The following is a 25,412-nucleotide window of genomic DNA, read 5'->3' on the forward strand; positions in this document are numbered from 1 at the left end:
CCAGTCTCCAGCTGGACTGGCAATGGAATTTTATTTAAACACTGGGAGCCAATTCACACACAACGCTAAGTGGGTTCCTGGAGAGGAAATTGCAGCCACTGCAGTCCTTCTCACTCCTGTTCTTGCTGCAGTACTGAAAGCTTACCATTACATCCAAACCCAAGCTCATGGTTTGTCTCCTCCAAACAAACTATAAGCTGTAACCAAGGTTTGTTCTTGGTTTACCGCTCGTGGTTTGTCTGGGAGAGCCAAGCCACAACCCTGGATATGGATACAAAGCTAAGCCAAACCATGACTTAATCCTAGGAAGCACAGCAGCAGCACGATCAGGAAGGAGAGTAGCGGCCGCTATTTTCTCTCTAGGAAACTGCACATATGCACATTACATACAAGATGGGCCTGGCAATGGGACATTGTCCTTCACTGTACCTAAGAGAGGCAGGCTTGTAGGAAATGCTTTCCAATACACAAAGCTCTCCCCACCAACTGGAGTCTGATGTTTTCTCACAGTTTGTGCTGCCTGAGGCAACCACCTCACTCTGCCTAACGATAGGGCAGGCGCTGTACCCTGTCAGCAGTATTTTTCTCGTATTTCTTGTCTGTGTTTTAAAAGAAAGAGTACAGATGGGGGGACGATTGCTGAATGGACCTAGAAGAGGAAAGATGGGGCATGTAGACCATTGGACCTGCAACAGAGTGGCACTTTCCTACTCTTTAATTATTTATATCCCGCCCTTCCTCCTAAAGGAGCTTAAATTACTGGGGAGACGCTAGGGCAGTGATTCCCACCCCCACCCCCCACGGACCACTTGAAAATTGCAGAAGGTCTTTATGGGCCACTGAATTATTTTTCTCCCTGTTGTAGGAATTAGTACATACTGTGCTAGGGGCTGTATGGTTTTGAATAGTATTTTTTATTGTGCACACACACATATATAGTTTTATTGTATTACGATATGAATCCCATGGAATTCAAATCGCAGCATGTCAGAAGACATAAAAGTAGAGATAAAGATTCAATTAAAATCCATCTGCCTATTTCATGCGATGGGTGAGTTGGCTCCTGTCTCCAACCATAAATCCACAGACCACTTGAATGAAGCTTGCGTGCCACTGGTGGTTCATGGACCACAGTCTGGGACCCTCTGCTCTATGGCAAGGGGGAAGCAAGAGGCATCATCAGAGTTCAGGTGGGCATTTCAGCCAGGGAAAAACACTCTGGGAGGATGTGAGGCAAGGCCAGTATGGGGTGTGTTTGAGAAGTGGGTACAGCCTGGGGAGACTCCTTAGGGCAGCCTTTCCCAACCAGTGTGCCTCCAGATGTTGTTGGACCACAATTCCCATCTTTCCTGACGATTGGCAATGCTGGCTGAGGCTGATGAGAGTTGTGGTCCAACAACATCTGGAGGCACACTGGTTGGGAAAGGCTGCCTTAGGGCTTGAAGTTCCCTCTCATGCTCTAGGCCTAAACAAAAGAGCCGCTCATTTACCCCATGCATCTCCTTGGGGTTACAAAACCAAAAACACCGACCAGCACACTCCGTGTCTCCGTAACTGTGCAGAAAGCCTTTTTTAAAAAGGCCCTCAGAGTGAAATTGGTCCTACTCTACGGGTTATATTCAGCTAACCTTTTTGACAAATTGTTCAGCTCATGCAGTCTTGCAAATAGGTCAGGGTTAAGGGGGGCGGGGAAAGTATTTTCAATGGTGGCGGTACCTGTCTCATTTTCAAACCTGTCCAGGTGGGTAGGGAATCACTTTAATTGTGCAATCCTCCACATGTATTTTCTGCAGCTAGTTTCATGCAGTTCAGTGGGGCTTACTCCCTAGTATGCCTGCATAGGGTTGCAGCCTTCGTCTTCTTCAGTTCAAACTGAGGCCTGTCTAACCCTTGCTCCAGCTGCATGCACCAACTTGCATACCCTTTGGGAAACTCTTCTGAATTTTCTCTCGTTTTTACAAGTCTCTTCCCAGCGAGGGCGGCAGCATCTTCGGATGAAGGGATTATTAAAAAATACGCGCGCGCTCCTGCCCTCTTTTTCCTGTAGTTTGCTATTACTCCTTATATAGCACAGAAGAATTGGGTTTTTGTAAAAACCTAATTATTTCTTTTTCCCCAAGGCGTTAGCTTCTCCGTGCGTTGTGAGGCGAAAGCGGCCGCCTTCGCCAACCTCAGCCGGATAAACAGACGCGCCTGCCATGTTCGGATACGTTCCGATTGGTGTGGAGGACAGAGGTGCGATGGCGCAACTTTGGAGGTGCGACAGCGACAGCCACAAAGTCCTTCGAACAATCTTGCAAGCAGCTTCTTCGTCCCAGTAGATCCCGCGGCCGTGATCTCACAGAAGGGGCGGAGCTGTGGGCGAGGACAGCCAGCCGGAGAGAAACAGAACCGCAGAGGCAGAAGGCGCGATTCCGGGACGCGCCGATGTAGCCCTGCGTTGGCCAGAAAGCCGACAGCCAGCGCATTGCGCTGCGAAAGGTCCTTCCGACGTCGGGGAAGCCCGTGAGAAATCCGAGGCCGCCTCCGCCCGACGTAGGGGCTCTCTGCCCTAGCCAGCCAAAACAGAATAAAAAAAACCCCGAGGATGGATAAATATAAAGGTAAGGAGAAAGGGGTGTCTTCGCTTTTTCTCCTCAGCATGGGAAAAGGGGCAGCGTCGGTACTTTCCAAAGGATTGCGAGCTAGTTTGCTCGCCTTTTGTCGACGCCGACTCGGTTTGCGGCTGCTCGGCATTCTAATTCTCCCCAAAGCTCGCTTCCATTCTAGCGTTGAATGGATCTGGGGCTTGAGACGGCTCTTTGGACGCAGCCAGGCGTTTCCTCGGAACTGAGGCTGGGCAGTAATGATGCCGGGTGGGAGTGCGTGGCTGATGAAAAGTGGCGAGCGAAATAACAATAAATAATATTCATAAATAATTATCATGTCAGTGGCCTTCGCTATCTCTCCACAACTGATCCGATACAGAGATCGGGTTATTTTACACCCGCGTTTTAAGAACTGGTTTGAGGAAGCGCGGATTTAGCCCCTTCGCCCTGGCTGAGACGGCGCAGGTTTGGGGATGTTAGTTCTGATGCTCGTGATGATGGGACAAAGAAACAACAAATCGGGGGAAATGTGAAGTTATAACATAGTCAGCTTCTCTTGAAAAGAAATACGAGAAATGGTGTGTGCGTGGCTCCTTCCTTCCCGGGAGATCGAGATCTCTTCTTGAAACATATCTGGTGCCCTAAAAACCCTTTCTGTGCCCTTTGGGCAAGGTCCAGGATCAAAAGGGAAAGAACGAGATGAAAAGGGGAACAGGACACATAGAGCCGAATTGACTGGAAGCAGGCCCGTAGCCACCCTAAAAGTTCACCCCCCAAAAAATAGGGGGGTTCTGTAATAAATAAATAAAAAATGGGGGCGCTCCCCCAGACTTCGCCTCCCTTGGCTACGGGCCTGATGGAAGCTGGTGGGGGGGGGTTCAGTAGATGCACCTCTCTCTCAGTTCCAAGGGCTGCCCCTCTCCCCCACTCCATTCCACTCTGGGATCGCTGTTGCTCCAAAACAGAATTGCAAGGAAGAGCTGTTTTATTACTCTGGATAAGCCATCTACAGTGTTTGCAGACTTTCCAGGTTTAGCCTGCAAGGTTTTGTTGGGGAGTCAAGATAAGGAGTGGCTAACATGGTATGGTGGAGGCGGATGGGGTGGAGAGTTGAGTGTCTCCTGTGTTTTTAATTACTGGCTTAAGCCCTTTTGAGTCCTTAAGGGAGCGATGCGTAGTGCCAAAGTTCTAAGAAGAGAGGTGCCTGAAAGTTATAGCCTCTGAGGAAAGCTCCTTATCCTGAGTGTATAGCAGCATGGAGGCAGCCTGGGGTTCCTCAGTGGTGAGGGAAAGGTCCTCTGTACATTCCCAGAAACATTTTTTCTTTATTGTTACTTTGAATAGTCCAGGGCTGAACCCCAGCATTGTAAACAGGTGGAGTGTCTTGACAGACACTGAACTATGCAAGTGTTGGATTCTCACACTGAACTTAAAGATATTTCTTTAGTACTGAGAAGCAAGTTTATCGTTACTGTTTTGTAAATACATTAAGCTTGCAATCTTATGCACACTTAAAATCATAGAATTGGAAGGGATCGCAAAGGTAATCTTGTCCAAGCCCTTGCAGGTGCAGGATGTCGACTGCTACAGCATCCCTGAGGGGTCAGCGTTCATCCTTTTGATGTGGCCTTATGATTTGGACAAGGTGCTTGTGACGATATGGCCAGCAACATGTCCTCTCGACCCTTGCCCTTCTTGGCTTATTAAAGCTTGCCGAGGGGGGTTGACTGAGTGCATCCAGGGTGTGGTCAACGCATCGTTGTGGGAGAGAGTGGTTCCAGCTGCCCTGAAAGAGGCGAGCACTTCTGAAAAAGCCCACCCTGGACCCATTGGTTTGCGACAACTACCGACCAGTTGCAAATACCCCCTTTTTAGTGAAGGTGATTGAGAGGGTTGTGGCACAGCAATTGCAAGTACTCTTTAGATGAAACAGATTATCCTGACCCATTCCAGTCTGGGTTCAGGCCTGGTTATGGGACTGAATCGGACTTGGTCACCCTGATGGATGACCTTTATCGGGAGAAGTACAAGAATTCTTACTTGACCTCTCTGCCGCTTTTAATACCATTGATCATAGTATCCTGAGCCGACTTGTTGAGATGGGTGTTGGAGGCACTGTTTTACAGTGGTTCTGATCATCCTATCTCCAGGGTCGTTTTCAGAGAATAGTATTGTGTGATTGTCTTTCGCCCCCTGGCAGTTGTGCTGTGGAGTGCTGCAGGCAGGGTACCATTTTGTTCCCCATGCTGTTTATCATCTATATGAAGCCCTTGGGAGCAGTCATCAGGAGATGTGGGGCAAGGTGTCAGCATTACACTGACGATACCCAGCTCTACTTTTCTGTAACATCTGAATCGGGAGAGGCCGTGCAAGCCCTGGACTGGTGCCTGGACTCGGTGGTGAGGTGGATGAGGGCCAAAAAACTGAGTCTGAATCCAGCAAGACAGGGACGCTGTGGGTTGGTGGTTCCTGAGTTTGGATCATTGGTCAGTTGCCTGCTTTGGATGGGGTCATACTCCCTCTGAAAGAGCAGGTCTGTAATCTGAGGGTGGTCCTGGATTTATCTTTGTCACTAGATGCCCAGGTGACCTTGGTAGCTAGGAGTGCTTTTTAGCAGCTTCAGCTGGTACGACAACTGCAGACATTTCTGGACTGGGATAGCCTGACCACTGTTGTCCATCAGGGGCATCACTGCCAGGGTGCAGACTGCACCCGGGTGACACCCTGAGGGGGGTGATACCCAGAGCTGCCCCTCCCCGCACCGTTGGCCGGCAAAGGAGCCAAGAAGCGCTCCGGGTCGGCGCAGCCAACTCCTCCTCGGAGGCGGGTGGACAAGACCGACAGCAGGCGCCCGCTCGCTGGCGGTGAAGCCAGGACAGGCCTTCCACCACCAGCCTGGAGCACGTGGTGAGCGAGTGTGCACGCACACGCAAGACCAGCCACCCCCGTCCATGCACCTGGGAGGGCGCACGCTGGAGGTCTGCACCCCCCCGCACTTCCGCTAGTGACGCCGCTGTTGTCCATGCACTGGTAACCTCCAGGCTGGATTAGCGTAATGCACTCTGTGTGGGGCTGCCCTGGTCCAGAGGCTGCAGCTCGTGCAAAATGTGGTGGCAAGACTGCTCCCTGGGGCAGGGTATCACCAACATGTCACCCCACTGCTGAAAAAAATGCAGTATTAGCTACCAGGCTAAGTTCAAGGTTCTGGTTTGAGTGTACAAAGCCCTATACAGCTTGGGACCAGGATACCTGAAAGACCACCTTACCCCTTATATACTCAGTCAGTCACTATGCTGTGCAGATGAGGGCCTCTTGCAGATACCTTGTTATCAGGAGATCCGTTCCGTATAACATAGGTAGTGGACCTTTAGTGTAGTGGCACCTACCCTTTGGAATTCCCCCCTTAAATATTAGACAGGCGCCATCTCTGTTATGTTTTTGGTGCCTACTGAAGACCTTCTTCTTTGAACAAGCCTTTTAAGTAGAGACCTTACGGTCTGTATCTGTGTTGGAATTGTTTTTAAGAAGTTTTTAAAGCTTTTTTAAAAAAGACGATTTTAAAGATGTTGTGTTTTAATATGTTTTTAAGGATGTTTTGTTGTAGTATATTTTAAAGTCTTTATAATGTTTTAGACTGTTTTAGTGCTTTTGTTTGCCACCCTGAGCTCCTACTGGGAGGAAGGGCAGGATATAAATCTAATAAAATAAATAAATAAATAATATTCTGTTTAGAAACCTCAGGAAGGAGAGACTCCACCACCTTCTGAGGTAGCCTGTTCCATTACAGAGCAGCTCCTACTGTCAGAAATGTCTTCCTAAAATCCCCTTTCTTACTTGATGAAAGGAACCTGTGTTGGACACAGTGGGTTTTACTTCTGAGTAAACTTCCTTAGGATTGTGCTACAATCCTATTTCTGTGAAGTTTTCTTCCTTTCTTTTAATTCACATGCATGCCAAAGTGGTGGGTCTGAATGTTCCTGTTTTTCCTCAGTTATGATGTTCACTGAATTGCTATTGTTCAGTCTGTCTTGCTTTGCAGGGGTGTTGAGGAGATATAACAAAAAAGGAAGCATTCATGATGGGAGTTTTCCAGAAAATTTTGAATTGGAAAATTTTCTGGAAAGTTTACCTATGCAAGTAAGGGTAACTGGAATATAGGAAAAAATTCCATTTGCATTAGGACATTTTCTGATGCCCTACAGAGTGTTCTAATTTAGAATGTTTATTTTACTTGTATTTAGTAAACAAACCTAAAATTCTGAAACTGCCAAGCTTACCTAATATTGCATTTGCAATGGCATCTTTTCATTGTTACTAATGAACTTATAAAATGGGAAAATTTCCATAGAAAACTAAAGTTCTAGAAACATTTCTGGGAAATGTTCAGCCCCTCATCACTGGATGCATTGCAACCAGCATGCAGCCTTGGGCTCAGGCAGGAAAGAAATCTGAATATAAGAAAGAAATGTCTGCTCACTTTACTAGTTTAGGAGGTTGTTGGACTAGTTCACAGTGCAGTCTGATGATGCCAGTTTGCATCAGTAGCTGAGAGCCTGGCTTTCTGCATTATATTTTTAACTGTCAAACCAAATTATTTGCAAACTTCCCCCTCTCTGGATGCCAGGGCTGCTCTCATAGGTTTGTCTTTTTTTCTTTTTCTTTTTTTTTTACTGTAAATAATCAGTCAACTTCTCCAGGAACTAATTTATTTATATGTCAACCTGAGTATATAATGGTTTGAAGTTGTCCAACACTTCCTGAATCTGGATTTTTCAGGAACCATGGGATGTATAGTGCAATCCTATTCATGTCTACTCAGAAGTAAGCCCCATTGATATGTGCTTTACTCCCAGGTAAGTGGGTGCATAATTGCAGCCTGGGGCTTTTCATATTGCTTTATTTTACACCTTTATGGTACTCATAAAGCAATTTAATGTTTCTGCATCATCTGTGTGCAGATACCAGCTTTGCTGTTGGATGCTATTCATGTTGTTTGTTCATGAGAATATTCCATCTAAGTTATTACTCTTGTTTGTTATATGTTTATGACCTAGACACAGCCCTGAGATGAGAGTTCCCTGCCTTCTCCTGTCTTCCACTTGTTTGGTGGTGCAGGTACCTCACTGCACCCAGTAGGTGGTGATGGAGAAGGGAAGGGAAGGGAAAAACAAGGGACAGCTAATTAGCTCTTGAAAGTGGTAACTTCTTAAGCAAAGTGGTCGTTGCTCAATGGAAGAGCATGTGCCAGTGCATTTCAGAAAGTCCAAGGTTCAGTTCCTGGCATTTCCAGTTGAAAGGATCAAGTAGCTGGTGAGGGTCCTCTTCCCAGTGGTACCATCAGGACAGGACTTTGGGACCGATGTCCAGGGCCCCACTCAGCTAAATGAGCAGGGGGCCACATTTTGACATAATTGAAGGAATGCACATTACGATCTAAAGAGAGGTGGGGGTTGGGAAAGACTATTATGTTTAGAGTCTGACTGCACCACTGCCTCTGCTTGAGATACTGCCAGTTAGACTCAGTCCTGGGCAAGGTGGACAGGGCTGGTCCTACCATTAGACAGTGATGCAAAATTGGGAGGGATAGCTAATACTTTGGAAGACAGAAACAAAATTCAAAGGGATCCTGATAGGCTGGAGCATTGGGCTGAAAACAACAGAATGAAATTTAACAGGGATAAGTGCAAAGTTCTACACCTAGGAAAAAGAAACTAAATGCCCAGTTATAAGATGGGAGGTACTTGGCTCAGCAATACTACATGCGAGAAGGTTCTTGGGATTGTTGTTCATCCCAAGCTGAATATGAGCCGACATGTGGCTGCAAAAAAAAAAGAGGCAAATGCTGTTTTAGGCTGCATTAACAGAAGTATAGTTTCCAAATCATGTGAAGTATTGGTTCCCCTCTATTTGGCACCGATTAGGCCTCATCTTGAGTACTGCGTCCAGATCTGCGCACCGTACTTTAGGAAGGATGCAGACAAAGTGGAACAGGTTCAGAGGAGGGCAACAAGGATGATCAGGGGACTAGAACCAAATCCCTTTGAGGAGAGTCTGAAAGAACTGGGCATGTTTAGCCTCGTGAAGAGAAGACTGAGGTATGATAGCACTCTTCAAGTACCTGAAAGATTGCCACACAGAGGAGAGCCAGGATCTCTTCTCGATCGTCCTAGAGTGCAGAACACGGAATAATGGGCTCAAGTTACAGGAAGCCAGATTTCAACTGAACACCAGGAAAAATTTCCTAACTGTTAAGAGCAGTATGACAATGGAACCAATTACCTAGGGAGGTGGTGGGCTCTCCAACACTGGAGGCATTTAAGAGGCAGCTGGATAGCCACCTGTCGGGTATGCTTTAACTTGGATTCCTGCATTGAGTAGGGTGTTGGACTCAATGGCCTTATAGGCCCCTTCCAACTCTACGATTCTATTATATGATTCTATGGGAGAAAAAAAAAATTGGAAATTTTTCCAGCACTTCATTGTCTGTGAAATAATTCCCATTTCATAATTTCATTAGTAACAATAAATGGCTGCCAACTGCAAATACACCATTAGGCAAGCTTGGCAATTTTGAAGTTAGTCTTGGTGTACAAAGCCTTATACAGCTTGGGGCCATGATACTCAAAAGACTGTCTTATTCCTTATATACCCAGTTGATGACTGTTCTCTGCAGGTGAGGGCCTCCTGCAGATACCATCTTATCAGGAGGTTCGTTCTGCACAACATAGGAAATGGACCTTTAGTGTGGGGCACATACCCTGTGAAATTCCCTCCCCTTAAATATTAGACAGGCACCATCTCTGTTATCTTTTCGACACCTACTGAAGACCTTCCTCTGTCAACAAGCCTTTTAAATTGAGACCTTATCCCAGTCTGTGGCTGTGTTGGAATTGCTTTTTAATATGTTTTTAACCCTTTTTTTTTTTTAAATGTCTTTAACCTTTTTTTTAAAGATGTCTTGAAACCTTTTCAAAAAATGTTTTTAAACATGTTTTGTTTTAATATATTTTAAAGTCTGTTTTTATGATGTTTTAAAGTGTTTTTAGTGCTTTTGTTTGCTTCCCTGGGTTCCTACTGGGAGGAAGGGTGGGATATAAATCAAATAATAAATACATAAATACATAAATAAATAAATAAATAAAAGTTCCAATTAATTTTTTTTCAGGTGATTATCACTAGCAAGTATTTGAAATAATACATATATTTCAGGACAAATATTTGTGATATGTAAAAAAAAATGTACTGCCTTCAAGTTGATTTTGACTTATGGCGACACTATGAATAGGGTTTTCATGAGGCTGAGAGGCAGTGACTGGCCCAAGGTCACCCAGTGATCGTCATGGCTATGTGGGGATTCGAACCTGGTCTCCCAGGTTGTAGTCCAGCACCTTAACCACTGGGTACTTTTTTAGTTTACTAACTAAAGTACATGTGATATAAACATGCTAATTAGATCATTCTATACTGCATTAGAAACTTTCCAAATGCAAATTACCCTGTGCAAATCAGCTTAATTTGCAAAACACAGTGTTTTTGAATTTTGTCCAGTTCCAATTTTTTTAGAAAACCCACATCACTACATCAGGCAGAGTAAGGCTGCTGCCTCAGGCTGACATGAAAGTGCAGTTTCCCAAGCTGTAGCCTTGAAGAGTCCAAGAACAATGGCATCTAGAAAGGGATGCCCTCTGCTTCTCTTCTGCATCACTCTGGGGTCCCCCCCCAACTCATGTACATCTTGCTACTTTCCTTATGCAGCCAACGGGACGTAGAACACCGTGGCTTGCAAGTGGCTTGGTACACAATGAGGTTGTACACCTGGGGTAGTCAATGCAGGCACTGACTACAACACCCATCATCTCTGACCGTGCTACGGAGGGCTGATGGGAGTTGCAGTCCAGTATGCCTGGCTATCCCTGATGTGCACAGAGAGCTGGAAATATCCCAGATGTGTGTTTAGTTCAAAAGCAGCCATTGAAGAAGGTTCTGTGAAGCTGAAGAGTAGTCTGCTGGAATAACCAAACGTAAAGAGCAGTGAGCGTACGTGGGGAAAGTGAGGGGAATAAGAAATTCCCAAATGCCTTTCTCTAAAGGATGTGTGGCTTTGAAGCAGAGTCTTTGCTTTCAACACATTGGGAGAGACGTTTCTGTGGTGCCTGATTCAAATGGGGATGTGATTTTTTCCTCCTTTGGTGCAGATGCACTGGCTGTGCTGTGGGAGGAGAGAGAGCATCTTTCTTCTCATGTTGCAAGAAGCTGTGTCTGAGGAAAGAGCAGGAGCTGCTGCAGGAGCAGCTGGCAAAGCAGCCCACCAGGAGGAGCAAGACGCGGCAGAGGAAGCAGAAGGGGAATGTAGGTCGGTGTGAAGTCCGGCATTGACAACTTTATAGGCAGGGAAAAGCGGGTTTATGGGAGTTCACTTCCTCCTTGATGTTTGATTGTGCTCTCTGGATTGACCAAGTGCCCACAGAGAGGCTTCACTAACAGCTTAACTAAGGATTTCTTCCCCTTGGAGTCTTGCCAGGGCCTGAGAATCTTTGTACATTAAGTGTTAAAAATATTCCCATAAGATAAAAAAGGGATACCATATGTTCATGAAATCATTTTTGGCTGCAGTCCTATGGCCCCTTATCCGGGAGTAGGATCCATTGAACACAATGGGACTTACTTCTGACTAGACACGAATACAATTGCTTTGTTAATTTCTCTTATGATGCAAAGCAGTAAGATTCTCCCTTTAAGAAATACATAAAGCATATCTGAGGACATAAATTATTTATTGTTATGTGCCTTCAAGTTGATTATGACTTATGGCAACCCTATGAATCAGCAACCTCCAATAGCATCTGTCATGAACCACCCTGTTCAGATCTTGTAAGGTCAGGTCTGTGGCTTCCTTTATGGAATCAATCCATCTCTTGTTTGGCTTTCCTCTTTTTCTACTCCCTTCTGTTTTCCCCAGCATTATTGTCTTTTCTAGTGAATCGTGTCTTCTCATGATGTGTCCAGAGTACGATAACTTCAGTTTCATCATTTTGGCTTTGAACTGAGCACACTTGCAAGCAGTACATTTCTTGAGGCTTGCTTGTGGTGGGCTGATGTTAAGCTGATAGGTGATTGGGACTCTCAGCTGCTGTTTTGTACTTTAGCTATTTTACTTGGATTATAAATGGATTTCAGAGAGGCATTTTTATGTTTGTGTTTTAATCTGTTGTTATTCGCTCTGCCACGCTGGGATAGGGCATGCTGTGAATTCAAATAAATCAGTGTATAATTTCCAACTGTTTTAAGACTGATGTAATGTTTAGCTTGCACAGAATAGCTTTAGGGATGATTCCCATGGAATCATTAGAAGTCTTCATGCATCTTTCTCAGAGGGTAGACTGATCTGAGGCTGAATCTAGATCCTGAGATTGGTTGAACTGTGTGGATGACCCATTCTGATGAAGTTGCACACAAGTATGCACACACCAGAATCATTTTTAAAAGTGTGCTGTTCAGAACGTTACAGTGGCACCAGTTGTTGGGCATTCTAAAAGGTTCTCTGAGCTTGTTGCAATCTGGTGTCTTCACCTTTTGACAGATGAGTGATTGACTCCTTGTGCAGGCCAGCTGCTTCATGGGTGTATTTGGGTATTGCTAATAAGAGTTTGCTCTGACTTTTAAATTTGGTTATGGCCCCAATTTGGCTATTTAAGAAACAGCCAACCTCAGTCAGAGGTGCTTCATTGGTTGCTCAATTTGGCTAGGGTTCAAGTAATTTCATTCCGCCCTTCCCCAAATTCACTACTGGGAATTTTTTTAAATTCCCCCCCCTTTTTGCAGAAGTGATTGAAATTTTCCGACCAGCGGCCCTGACCCCAAGAAGATAGACTGACAAATTAGAGGCAAATAGGTTCAGAGGCAAAGAATTGGAGCAGAAGGGAATGAAACTTGCAGGCACATTTGCCCCTTCTGACAGCATGAATCCTGCAAAATTTCAGAAGGATAGTTACACTGGTTTTCTTGCAAGGGCAGCCATTACAGTTTTGTGATGAGTGAAAAGGGATCACTTAATCTCCCCTAGTGTTTCATAGACAATTATTCTGAAAATTGCAGATATGAGAGAGGTGTCCCTGGGTAAGAAACCTGCCAAGTTGTTGATAAATGGATCCAGGGTCTTTTGTGCTAGGCTTATTTTAAGGTTGATCTTGGGTTGGGAAGAACTAAAAGAAATTCACTTTCCAGATAAAATAATTGCTAGTGGGCACATTTGGATTTTTGAGTGTGCTGTGGGTACCAGTCCCCAAATAGCAGTTTTGAGGGCATGGCACAACAAAAGATAGCTGCAGTGGGGGTGTGATGTAACACAAAATGGCTTCCATATCTAAAAGAAGGACCTCAAAATTATGTGGGCATGTTCCCTATAAGCACCTCCTATCAATGGAAAAAAGGCCCCTACTTCAGTTGCTACCACCTTGCTTCCAGCTCTTTGTAACCTTTTTCTGTTCAGAATAGAAGGATGAGTGAGTGTCTAATCCTTCCATCCAGTGAAATGCGGGCATGTTTAAGGAGGCATATATATAGAAGAGGCTAAGCCAGGACAAAGAGCAAATGAGCAGAAAGAGCAAACAGCCTTTTGTGTATTGTGGAGTTTTGAGAAAAGAGTTACTGAGATCTTTTTGCAGGCACCATAGAAGGTACTGGCAGGCACAGTGGTACCTGGATTACAGGCTTGACCTGTCTGTCACAATGGCTATCTCCCACCCTCTCTCCATTCTGGTGTTTGCTCTCACTTTCCCCATCACCCAACTAAGGTGTTATTCCTTATATAAGGTTAGAGAATTTTAGTTTCACTTTTACTAGACACTTTCCTGCAGCATTTTTTTGATGTCTGGATTGCCAATGTATTGCAAGGCACTTCAACTCGTACTACCTTGTTTTGCCTCCATGCTTTGCCTCTGACAAGCCCAAAATCCTTCTGAGGCACCCCAGCTCAGGATTTGAGATTCATTTGAATCTGATATACACTCCTAATTTCTAGCTGCCTGCCACTGTAGTGTGGGGTCTGACATTCAAACGTAGGAATATATTTCTCAGTCCTCACACTGCAAAGAGTTTGCAGATCCCCAAGATTTTAAATAATATTGTGGGTTGTTTTTTTCCCCCCAAAAAACGCTTCTTGTTTTTGATCCATTTACACCACACAGTGGAGTGATCTTTTCAAGATTTCCCTCTACTGCCCCACAATTTTGTGAGCTAGAAATTTCAGGACAGAAATAGAGGACTTTCACAATGTGATTCACAATTGCCATCCAGATGGCAATTTTAGAAATAATGAGAATAGTAACCTTGTTTTCTTCTAGTGAACCCAGTAAGCATCCCTGTGTGCATCAGTGGGTTGTCAACATGTTACTGCATGCAAGGATCTGCACATGCATACTAAATATATAATTAACACAATCAGTACTGATTACCTTTGAAAGGGAGCAGGGAAAAGGGGGCTGGATTTATAGCTCCTTAATAGTAGGTAGCAACTCTTAAAGCTGATGACATTGACCACATGTTCAAAGATGCACCTGTAAATGTGAATCAACCCAGATCGCATGTGCAGCCCCAGATGTTGAATGCACATTTTTTTACTCTGTATGTAGAACCCAATGCAGACTCCACTTGCTGGATCAGGAAGTGTCAGTTAAAATAAATTAACTAACAATTTCAAGGTGAGTCTAGACACTCAACAAACATTTGTTTCAGGGAAAATAATTTTTATTATAGCTTACTAAACTGGATTCTAACCTGGTGTCTGTCAACACGTGAGCTAACTTGCAACCAACTTCATATTAAGACAGAACTAATAGTTGACTAGACAAAATCTAAGAATTATCTATACAGGATTTGACATGAAAAGTATGACCAGGAGGGATACTACATCCATCCTGTGCCAGTGCTTTCTTAGCCTGGGCATCAGATGTGGGGGTAGGCTAAAGCACTCCTTTGTCCTTGAGTCCTCTTCTGCCCTCAGGTCACTCTGAGTGAAAGCTATAGGATTCAGGACAGAGAAAAGAAAGTTTAACTATATAATTCACTTCTACAATATGTAGTGATGGCCATGAACTTAGATGGCTTTAAAAGAGGATTAGACAAATTACTGGAGACAAATTACTATGTCTTACCTCCACTGTCAGAGGCAATGTGCTTCTGAATTCCAGTTTCTGGAAATCATAAAGAGCACTGTTGCACTCATATCCTGTTCGCGGCTTCCATAGGCATCTAGTTAGGCAATGTGAGAACAGGTTGCTGAACTAGATGAGCCACTGACGTGATCCAGGAGGGTTCTTACATTCTTATGGGTGTGCCATTGGAGAGTTTTGATCCTCAGATAGTGCCTGGCTAATTTATGAAAATCCAGCCGTAGGCATGGTAGGAACCACATCCCCTAAGTCTCTGTTATTCAGGCTTCCTGGAGTAATCTTGTTCTGGTACATATCAGCACATATTCTGTGTTCTGGTGGATCATGAAGGTGACTTGCTGCATGATTATTGGCCCAGACTGGCACACTGTTATTTGACCCCCAATGACAAGCTATGAATGTCTGATCAGAAGCTTGATATTGCTTAGAATAAAATTAATCATTTTGGAATGGGTCAGAAAAAGTAAATTTTTTAATCTGTAGTAAGTATTTATATAGATATTCAACCTGTTAAAATGTATGCCGCTGGGCTGGTTCAGATACTTGAAATTCCTCCATGGAAAATAGCCTTGAATGCAGCTGCAGAGAAGATGTAATGCCTTTCTTACTGCACCCTAGTTGCACATGCTTCTTCCTGATGGCAACTCACATGAGCATAGCAGTGTGCTTTTCAGCTGCAGTGCTTGCATGTGTTGCCCCAGAAAGCATGGCTGTGCCAGAACAGATGTTACTTTCTTCATGCAGCTGTGCTCATGAGGCTGTTTCACAGGGAGGAATTTCAAGAATCCATACTGTAACTTTCCTATGGAAGCAAGAGATCTACAATCTCTACATTCTTCTTTGAGATTTCACACCTGTAAAAAGAAAGATTAAATCTTTTCTAATAAAGATCTTTCTTACAGTGATGGAAGGATAAGCAAAACTGCAGAATGTAACATGTACAGCTGGAATCTGAAGATGGAAGGTTTGCTGGTTTGCTGGCAAGCCACATCCAGCTTCAGAACAGAGCTACATTTGATGCCTCCAGACTGTATCCACTCCTGGGCCCAGTCAACCATAGCACCTTGTATTTTATGTGGTGTCTGGTCAGTCCTTGAGGGAGCCCACTAAGCGTCAGCATGTGAACAACTTTCCAGCCCCTGGTTAAGGGTCAGAGAAGCCACTTTTAAGAAGAGTGACTATCATCCTTGTGGTACAGGCAATCCACCCTCCTGTCCTTTTACTTAATATGGGGCAGTGTAGTAAATTAGACAGGCTGTGTAGTCCAGTCCTGACCATATTTATTCAGGTTAGTTGCTTAAGTTTGCTATCTGAGACATATTGACTTGCCAAATGCTAGCTAATAAACTATATGGCTGTGCGGAATTTTGAACCTCCCTCAGCCAAGACCAACTCACTCCCCACTGTGCTGCTGTAGTCAGCTGATGCCTTTTCACTGAGCCAGTCTGTTAGGAAGTATCTAAATTCTACTTGTGAAAAATCTGTGAGTTGAAAAGATGAACTAAGGTGTGCCTTGTGGGGAAGGGGAGGAGCTGGAGAAACACCCAGGATCTTGAAAGTGTGCTGGAAAAGAAGACAAAACAAGGGTGTGATCTTTCCTAAGGAGGAAGCAAGGCGATTCATTTCAAGTATCTAAAATAGCTCATGCAACTGGCATTTTGTTTACCTAGTTTGGAATGCTGAGTTATCATTTGCCAAGTATACAGACAAGACAGGTCAGTTAAGTAAAGCTGTAGGACTAAGGAACTGTAATGGTATTAGAATCATTTTATGTGCAAATTGCTTGAGTAATTGCTTCTTGGGCTTTTTATTCTTGCACAAAAAACTGGTGCAGGCCATTAAGACTTCTGTGCACAAAGTGGTCAGTTACAGGTTGTAATTAAGCTTGTTGGCCACTTGCGTGTGACTGCCTTGAGACATGGAAGTGCTCTTTCGTTATTGTCACTGTTTTTAACTGTTGTGTTCCATTTGTCCACATAATCACTCTTTGTTGAGAAGCTGGCTTACATGGAAGAATACAGACCTCATTACCACCCATAAATCAGGGCTGCTCCAGATGATCTCTTCATTCAGCATTATTCAGATCTGCTTGCACTAACTGTACACGATGGTTAGACCATGTCCACTCTTTATTGAACATTTGTTTTTATTTATAGGGTAGTTATATGACAATGATCATTCATCCTGATTTGCTTGCAGTGTGTTTACATATTTTTCCATTAATGATTTGTTTTCCCCACACTTTTCAATGTATTTTACAGTCACTTTCCAAACTGCTAAAAGTCTGCTAGAGCGCCAATGCTTTAATCCACTTTAAATGCGCAGACTTAGACTGTGAGCACACTAGTCACCTACAGCAAAGCGTTTCCATTGGCCACACCTGGGTGGCAAAGGGCTGATCTGCCAATCAGTTGTGAAAACTGTTTGAAACTGATTTTTAAAAAACACACTCAAAGTGATCCCATAAGGTTTTACAGTAAAAGGGGGTAGGCCTTGACTAGCATCATGTGCCCCCATTTTCAGAAAAGAGAGGTAGAAATGCACTGGAACTGGCATGACAATAAGTGTCTCTATCCTTAAAGTTCAGGTTTGTGCTTGAATCCCTCACAAAATTCTGGCAGTCTACAGGCACCCTCAGTGTGTATTTGGCTAAAATGAAGGAATGCCTTCTTCCTTATGAACCTCTTAACTTTTGGAAGTTAAAAGGGTGATGACTGGAGATTAGTGATGGATGGATCAGTCCCAAAAATTACTTCTCTGTGTGTCTGCCTTGTCCTGTTGGTACAGTAATGTGAACTTTTAAAAAAAAGTCTGCACAACATTATTTTAATATTTATTTATGTATTTATTTAATAAAAGTATTTATATATATTTATATTCATTAACACACCAAAGCAATAAAACCATATAAACATTTAAAATCAGAAATCATTAACTAACTATTGCAGAAAGATATGTTCTCCATTGCCTGCAAAAGCCTGGTGACAGAGAAAAATTTTCAGCAGGCATTTAAAAGTCAGAACAGAAGGTACCTGTTGAATCTAATGTTACTTAACAGTTTGTTTACTAAAGTGGTCCACATCTTAAACTTTTTTTTTCTCCACTTGGAGCAGCTATAAAGTTCAGCTCAAAAATGGAACTGCAGATGCCCCTGGGACCAATGTTGTGTGATGATGTGCTATTGCTCTCTGGGATATTGTATGGGGGGAAAACCTGGTTCCCCTCTCAAATTGACTTATAGGGACAACTATGTTTTTTTCAGTATAATCTCCCTGACATTATGTTGTTCCCAGGGCATTTTTAGCCCCACTTTCAGACCTCACTGCAGGAGCTGAACTTTGTAGCTGCTCCAAGCAACTAGAATCTTTTTATAAGGGATGGGAGGATTTAAGATGAAGTCCTTGGACCACCTTGCAGTATTCATTGTGGGTCTGGATTCCAAAGAAAACCATGATCCAACCTACACAGAAATCCAAGAGGTGCTGTTTTTGGATTGTAAGCATCCTTAAGGACCTTGCAAGGTTGAGTTGGGCTTTAAATGAGTTGAATAATATTTCTGGCTGGGGATCCTGTAACTTTGCTGAAGCTAAGTGGATGTGAACCTATTCAGTGTTTAGATGGACAACCAGTGGGATTCCCGAGTAAACTGCTTTGACGCAATAATTCTGTCCACCCTTGCCTGACAGTAAGCCCCAGTGAACATAATACGATTTGCTTCCAAGTAAATATGCATGCCTTCTAAGGAGAAGCAGGATATACATATAATTACAGAGAGTACCCAGGCCAGTGTGCCTTCAGAGCTGTGTGCAAGGACCATTGTTTGTATTTTAGCCTGGGATACTGTGGGTAAGATAGGCTATTAGGATGGGAAGGGATCATACCCGCTGCTGACACCATGTTTTTTTTGTAGATGAGGGCATATGGTAGTATGTTAAAATGGCTGACTGTGTGCAAATACTGAGAATGTTGGATTTTGTTAGCTTGATTTTTTGTAAATTGTATTGTTTTTATTTGTATTTTGCATTTGTGCTTTTCTATTTGTGTGTAAGCCGCCTTAGGGGCCTTTTTGGCCAAAAGGCGGCCTAGAAATAAACCGTAACCTAACCTAACCTAACATATAACATAACATAATGGTGTTCAATGCTAGCCCTAGTAGACCCACTGAAGTTAATAGACATGACTAACTTAGGTTCATTAATTTCACTGAGTCTACTCTGAGTAGAATTTAGTTGAATACAATCCTGAGAGTCAACTTGAGCATTGTTATGTTTCCTTATGTACCTGGCCAGTTTATACAATCAATAAATGGCGGCAGTGGTGGCCAAATTTTGTTGGGGGGGGCTTGTGTGAAATATATTTTCTTGTTGGGGGTGGTCATGTCCCATTTAGTTTGATTATACAGTGGTATCAAATTACATGCCTTCTGATTGGAGATGAAATATTAAGAGAAGTAGACATTTAAATAAATAAATATGAAGTACATATTTAAATCATAGATGCACTTTTATACATAATATTGACATGACAAAATTATATTAGAATATTACAACAATGTAAACCTTTTTAAAGAAAAATCTAAGAAGAATTCTGGGTTTGGTGGGCTCCTTAGAGCTTGTGGACACTTGTGCACTGCACACCATGCATATCTGCCACCACTGACTGGCAGCACTGGATTTAAGAACATAAGAAGAGTGCTGCTGAATCAGGCCAAAGACCCATCTAGTCCAGCATCACAGTGGCCAACCAGGTGCCTATGGAAAGCCGGCAAGCGTTTAAGGTGGCCAGGTTAAAAAGAAGACGGGGCTCCTGAGCCTTTGATATTTGTGTAGAAAAGGGAATTTCAGCAGATGTTGCTTGTTGTGCAAGTTATACATCTTGAGGTTCCCTTTTCTACATAAGTATTAAAGGTTCAAGAGCCCTGTCCTGTTTCATCTGGCCACCCTAACTGAATTTCAGTGGTCCAACCATGCCTTTAGAGAAGTTCAGAGCTTTGGATCCAAGAACTGAAGCAACCCAATTTGGTGATTGCTTCTGGTATTTATGGAAATGGTATCAAAATGACCCAAATGGTTGAACTTGATTGCCAGTTTTTCTATTCTAAAGGGCTGTTGGTAAAGAAAATATGAGCCTAAGCTATCAGTGCTAGTTTGGGAAAGTCTGGTGAATTGTCTACAGACTAAGTTTTTAAAAAGAGATTACAGTGAAATTTTAGTAGTGAAATAAAAAGTCTGCTGAGTATCAGCATCCATAGGCACATTGCTTGAGGAAACCATGGGAAAACAGTGAGTGTTCGGGCTACTATTCTAAACATGAAGGGTCAATGTCTACAGAAATAGTTTTTTCCCCCCACTGACCTATTGCCTTTGTGGGCAAGTTTCCACTGAAAGCACATCTGATGATGGTTTGGTATATGGCAACATAATAATACTATCCAATTACAAACAATTCTGCCTGAAGGAAAATATCCTAGTCTTATGGGATCAGGCTGTAATTCCCATGAAGCAAACATATCAGAATACATATGGTTAATAAAATTATTTTATTTAGGTCAGACTTTTAAAAATTGATGCTTATCAAAGTGCTTCTACCATTTGTGTCTTATATGTGGTTTTCCTTATGAAGACAACCCTAGAGTGCATCTTGCAAATAAACTTTGTAAAGTGTGCCTACAGATGAAGATACTCAGCAGACCTTTTAGTTCACTGCTAAAATTTCACTGTAATCTTTGTAAACTTCTTGACCTAGTAAAGATTTTGTGGACTGGGGAAACACTAGAGTCTTTTAACTTGTTGCTTAAGGCTCTAGCAGCAAAAAAACCCACAGCCCTTTCCTTAGTACAAGCATTTATTACTGCACATCGTGGAGAGTGCTGAAAAATTCCCCACATCATCAGGAGAAAGTAACACAAATTGAAGCCATGAATGATTTCAATACACACTGAAACAGGACGTTGTGAGTTGGCTGTGCTTCCTGTTTCAGGGATTCTTCTGCAGTGTTCTGAAAGGGAGTTTGGGAGCTGCAAGAGACAGTATGTACTTCCAAATTAGGAGGGTAATATACATGCTCCAATTTCAAACATTCCAGAAGAATCACAAACACTTGAGCTTCTTGGTTAAGCATGTGTTATAATGTGCAACATTGCTCAGGTATCCATGTACAATTCAGATAACAAAATATGTCCTTCGAGGAATTGTTTGAACTTTCAGCCAGAGATGCATAGAATCTGAGAAACCACACTCCCTAGAGTTTGAATTCAAAGTATCTTTGTTTTTGTTTGGCTTGGATCCCTTCCTGGTTAAGGCACACTGGAAGATGGGGGGAAAGATAGTAAGGCTGCAGTCGTACACCCACTTATCTGAGGGTAACCCTGATTAAACTCAATGGGACTTGCTACTGAGTAGACATGTGTAAGATCACACTGTGAGTGGAGGGAGCAACCAGTGAAGAAAATTTAATGGACAGAGCTTAATTTGGGCCAAGGCTCACTTGGACTCAGCCCTCGAACCTGATTTGAAACCCTGACTCAACCCTGCAATATGTAAATTAATGATAAGTGCCCGATGTGTGCACAGAGTGCACTTTAGTCATACTGAGCAGCCAAAGGTAGCTCTTAAACACTGGGGCTATTGCTGTATTATACAAGTAAGTGTGAAGCCTAGCTTCTCTCTTTCCAGGACTTGAGTTCTAGTAGTGGAACTACAGTCCTAATAGCCTTAGTGTTAAATCCTGAATTGTCACAGATAACTTTAATGGAATTATACAGCCACAACGGAATTATAACAGCCATGCCATTCTGATCCTTCCCACAAGCTCATTTCAAAACAAAACCTTACAAAATTTATAGTCCTGAAGTCAAAAACACTTGCTTAACAACTCTCTAAATTTTCATGGTGATACACAAAACAGTCAGAAAGAATCGAGAGTTCAAAGTGTAAAAAGAGAGATAAAAAAGCCAGACCCTTTTTGGACTTTTTTCTGTCAGAGTTCTCATAATCTGTTGAAATTAATTACAAATCAGCCATGTTCACAGAGTACCTGTAATCCTATTACTGACCTTGCCCCATACTCTGACCTTCATCTTCTGCAGTTTAAAAGTTTAAAAAATGCCTACCTGATTTTTAATTAATTTAAGAAATTTAGCATTGAACTCAATGATAAGGCCGGGCATGCTCAGTAAAAACCAACTGTCAGTGTTCTAAAAGCCAGACACACCGCTGCTTGTCTTGCCTAATCAGGGGGCCACACCCACACCACACTTTGATTTCACGTGAGACTGTCATGGCTTCCCTCAAAGAATCCTGGGAAGTGTAGTTTGTGAAGGGTGCTGAGAGAAGACTCCCATTCCCTTGACAGAGCTCCAGTGGCCAGAGTGATTTAACAGTCAGTCGCTCTGATTGAAATTCTGTGAGGGGAACGAGGCATCTCCTAGCACTGACTGCCTAAAGTGAAATAAAGGTCTGGTGTGGATGTGGCCAGGGACAGCTTTGGTTTAAATTTGGGTGGGAAGCTACATGTTTCTGCTGTAGAATAAAAAGGTGGGAGAAACACTGAAAAAGAATGATACTATTCACAATGTTTTCCTTTTGGAAAGGAAAGGGGCTTCCCCTCTGCCCAGTGCCAACCCACCCAATCCCCTCCTCTCTCCTTCCCCTCCCCTTCCTGCCCTCCTCCTCCCTCCTGCCCCTCTCCCAGGTCAGTTTTAGCTATCCTAAGCATGATTGCACAGGAGTAAATCCCATTGAACTCAAGAAGCATGCAAATTATCAAACCTGACCTCCTACCCCCTCCCTCTTCCCCCTTCCCTCTCCCTTCCTTCAGACTTCCCATCCCCTTCCAATCCCCTCCTTCCCCCTCTTCCTCCCCCTCCCCTCCCCTTCACCCTCCCCCTCCTCCTCCCCCATGGTCAGTTTTACCTATCCTAGGACTACAACCTGGGAGACCAGGGTTCAAATCCACACACAGCCATGAAGCTCACTGGGTGACTTTGGGCCAGTCACTGCCTCTCAGCCTCAGAGGAAGGCAATGGTAAACCACCTTTGAATACCACTTACCATGAAAACCCTATTCATAGGGTCACCATAAGTTGGAATCAATTCCATTTCATTTTCAAGCATGATTGCATGGGAGTAAATTGCACTGAACTCAATAAGTATGCAAATGATCAAACCTGCCCTCCCCTCCTCCTCCCTCCCATCACCTTCCATTTGCCCCTTCCCTCCCCCTTCTTTCACCCTTCCCCCTCCCCTTCCAATCCCCTCCTTCCCCCTCCCACTCCTTCTGCTCCCCTTTCCCCCTTCTTCCTTCCCTGTACTCTCCCTTCCTCCTCCCCCATGGTCAGTTTTACCTATCCTAGCCATGATTGCACAGGATTAAATCCCATTGAACTCAATAAGCATGCAAATGAACAGACCTGCCTTTCCCCCTCCTTCCCCTCTTTCTTCCTCCTCCCTTCTTCCTCCCCTCCCCTCTTCCTTCTTCTTCCTCCCCTGCCCACTTGAGGCTTCACTCCCCATGGTCAGTTTTACCTATTCTAAGCATGATTGCATGGGAGTAAATCCCACTGAACTCAATAAACATGCAAATGATCAAACCTGCCCTCCTCACTGTCCTGCCTGCTCCCATCCCCCTCCGCCTCTCCCCATCCCCTGTGGTCAGTTTCACCTATCCTAAGCATGATTGCAGGGGAGTTAATCCCGCTGAACTCAGTAAGCATGCATATGATCAATCTATTCTCAGCAAACTTGCACAGGATCCCATTTCTTACCTCCTGGACTAAAAAGCAGGGAAATTCACTAATAGGAAAAAACCTTGCGGTTTAAGAATGTACCTATAGCCAACAGATATTTCTATCAAATTTCAGACAGCAGGGAAATTGGGCAGCTATAGTGAATGGACTGTGAAAGACCAACCCAAATTGGGTTTGCATTTTTACAAATTTGTAGGGCAGTACAATATCTCAGAAAGGAGGTCTCCTGCTCCTCTGGTGCATTCACTATAGCTGCCCAATTTCCCTGCTTTTTAAAGTTTGATAGAAATATCTGTTGGCTATAGGTACATTCTTAAACCACAAGGTTTTTTGCCTGTTAGTGAATAGACATGTTAGTATACATATTTATGAGGTTCTGTGGACACATGGAGCACTTGCTATGATCTCAAAGAGCGTGTGTTTTGAACTGTACTCAAACAAATACAAGGAGGAGTATAAGAGCACTTACTAAACTGCTGTTGGCTTGCTTTACCACTAGGCAGAGTGAGCTGGCTAAGTGACAGTGAGGTGATGGAAGGCAAATTTGTGTGTGCCGCATAGGGTTGGAATCCGTTAGGTCATGCTGCTTAGAAATCATTCTGTCAGCAATATTGATTCGATTTCTTTCTCTGTCCACTTTCTGCTGCTTTTACTTGTCAAAATTTTATCCTTTCCAAAAATACTGATATTACTACAGTAATATCTTCGTTAAGGAATCTTTCAGGAACAAAGCTCCTTTCAATGAAGGCTTTTTAAAAGGTGAAACTGACCAGTTTTCCTTTTCTATGGATGGATAATCTTTCAAGCCTGTGTCTTTGCTTTAATGTGAAACTGACCAGACTGTGTCTTTGCTTTGCTATCAATAAACTGATAAGCCTGTGCCTTTGCTTTGCTTTGCTAGGGTGAAACTGACGAGCTTGTGTGTTTGCTTTGCATAAAAGAGATCTCTTGCTTTCTCCTAGGGCTGGGAGGGAGGCATCCAATATGATTCAGATGAGGAGAAGGAGGGGAGTGGGTGGGTGCCAAGTAGGTACCCTTTAAAGCCCCTCTTGAAACTGCCTCCAACATCTATGAGCGGATGTAGGAACCTATCCCTATTCTTTCCATGTTATTCCTACCTCTTCTGTTAAAGAAGTAATGTCCAGAAACACATCTACTTTGTTAACTGAGGTATTACTGTATTGATATTTTCTTCCAAAAATAGTGATATCATTGTTGATGTTTTCTTTCAAAATACTGATATTTTGAAAGGAAATATCGATAAACAAAAGAAAATACCAGTATTTTCAAAGAAAGAAAATACTGATAATTTGAAAAAAATATATTGAGAAAAGAAAGGAGAGCAGTGTTGCCACCACCTCCTTCTCCGTTATGACTGAGGCTGGTCAGTTTTCACATTAGCAAGCAAGCAGAGACCAGCTGGGGAGGAAAGCAGCTTTCTGTTATAGGAGATCTTGACTTGCGCAGCTATGGATTCTGAGAAATCCTAGCCTGAGAAGAAGAATCTTAAGATGAATTTGGGCCGAAGGTTTTGGGTGAAAAGCCAAAACTGCATTGTGTGGATCACAATTGTCCCCTTTGTATGTTGCGCTGCCCCAGCTTCCTTACTTCCTAGCAAATTGGATTATGAAACTGTATGCATTCAGCACATTGTTCTTACGAGAGGAAGTGTTTCCACACCACCGGCATTTCTCTGATGTGTTGGTTTGCTTTCTTCAGTTCTGAGTGCTGTATTTCCTCCTTTTCCCAACATCCTCCCCCCCTCTTTTAACATGCATCCCTGCGGCTTCTGAAAGATTCCAGAAGTAATCCTGAGACAACAGTTAATAGGATACTAGAAAGTAGTCTGTTTTAAAAACAACAACTCGAGAGCTCCTGATAGCTATCGTCTCCCAGCCGTGTCTTTTT

At 43.4% G+C, this 25,412-nt stretch overlaps 1 protein-coding gene across 1 annotated transcript in view; it reads left to right on the forward strand.

The window, feature by feature from the left end:
* The first annotated feature begins 2,312 nt into the window (after positions 1–2,312).
* AFAP1L2 (actin filament associated protein 1 like 2) overlaps positions 2,313–25,412 on the forward strand; it is a 119,495-nt gene continuing 96,395 nt past the window's right edge. Inside the window, exon 1 of the mRNA XM_061635920.1 lies at positions 2,313–2,603. Within this exon, the coding sequence (XP_061491904.1) occupies positions 2,588–2,603 (16 nt within the window). The 5' untranslated portion in view covers positions 2,313–2,587. The remainder of the gene's footprint in view (positions 2,604–25,412) is intronic.

Source organism: Rhineura floridana, chromosome 7 (genome assembly GCF_030035675.1).
Source record: "Rhineura floridana isolate rRhiFlo1 chromosome 7, rRhiFlo1.hap2, whole genome shotgun sequence".
Taxonomy (NCBI): Eukaryota; Metazoa; Chordata; class Lepidosauria; order Squamata; family Rhineuridae; genus Rhineura; species Rhineura floridana.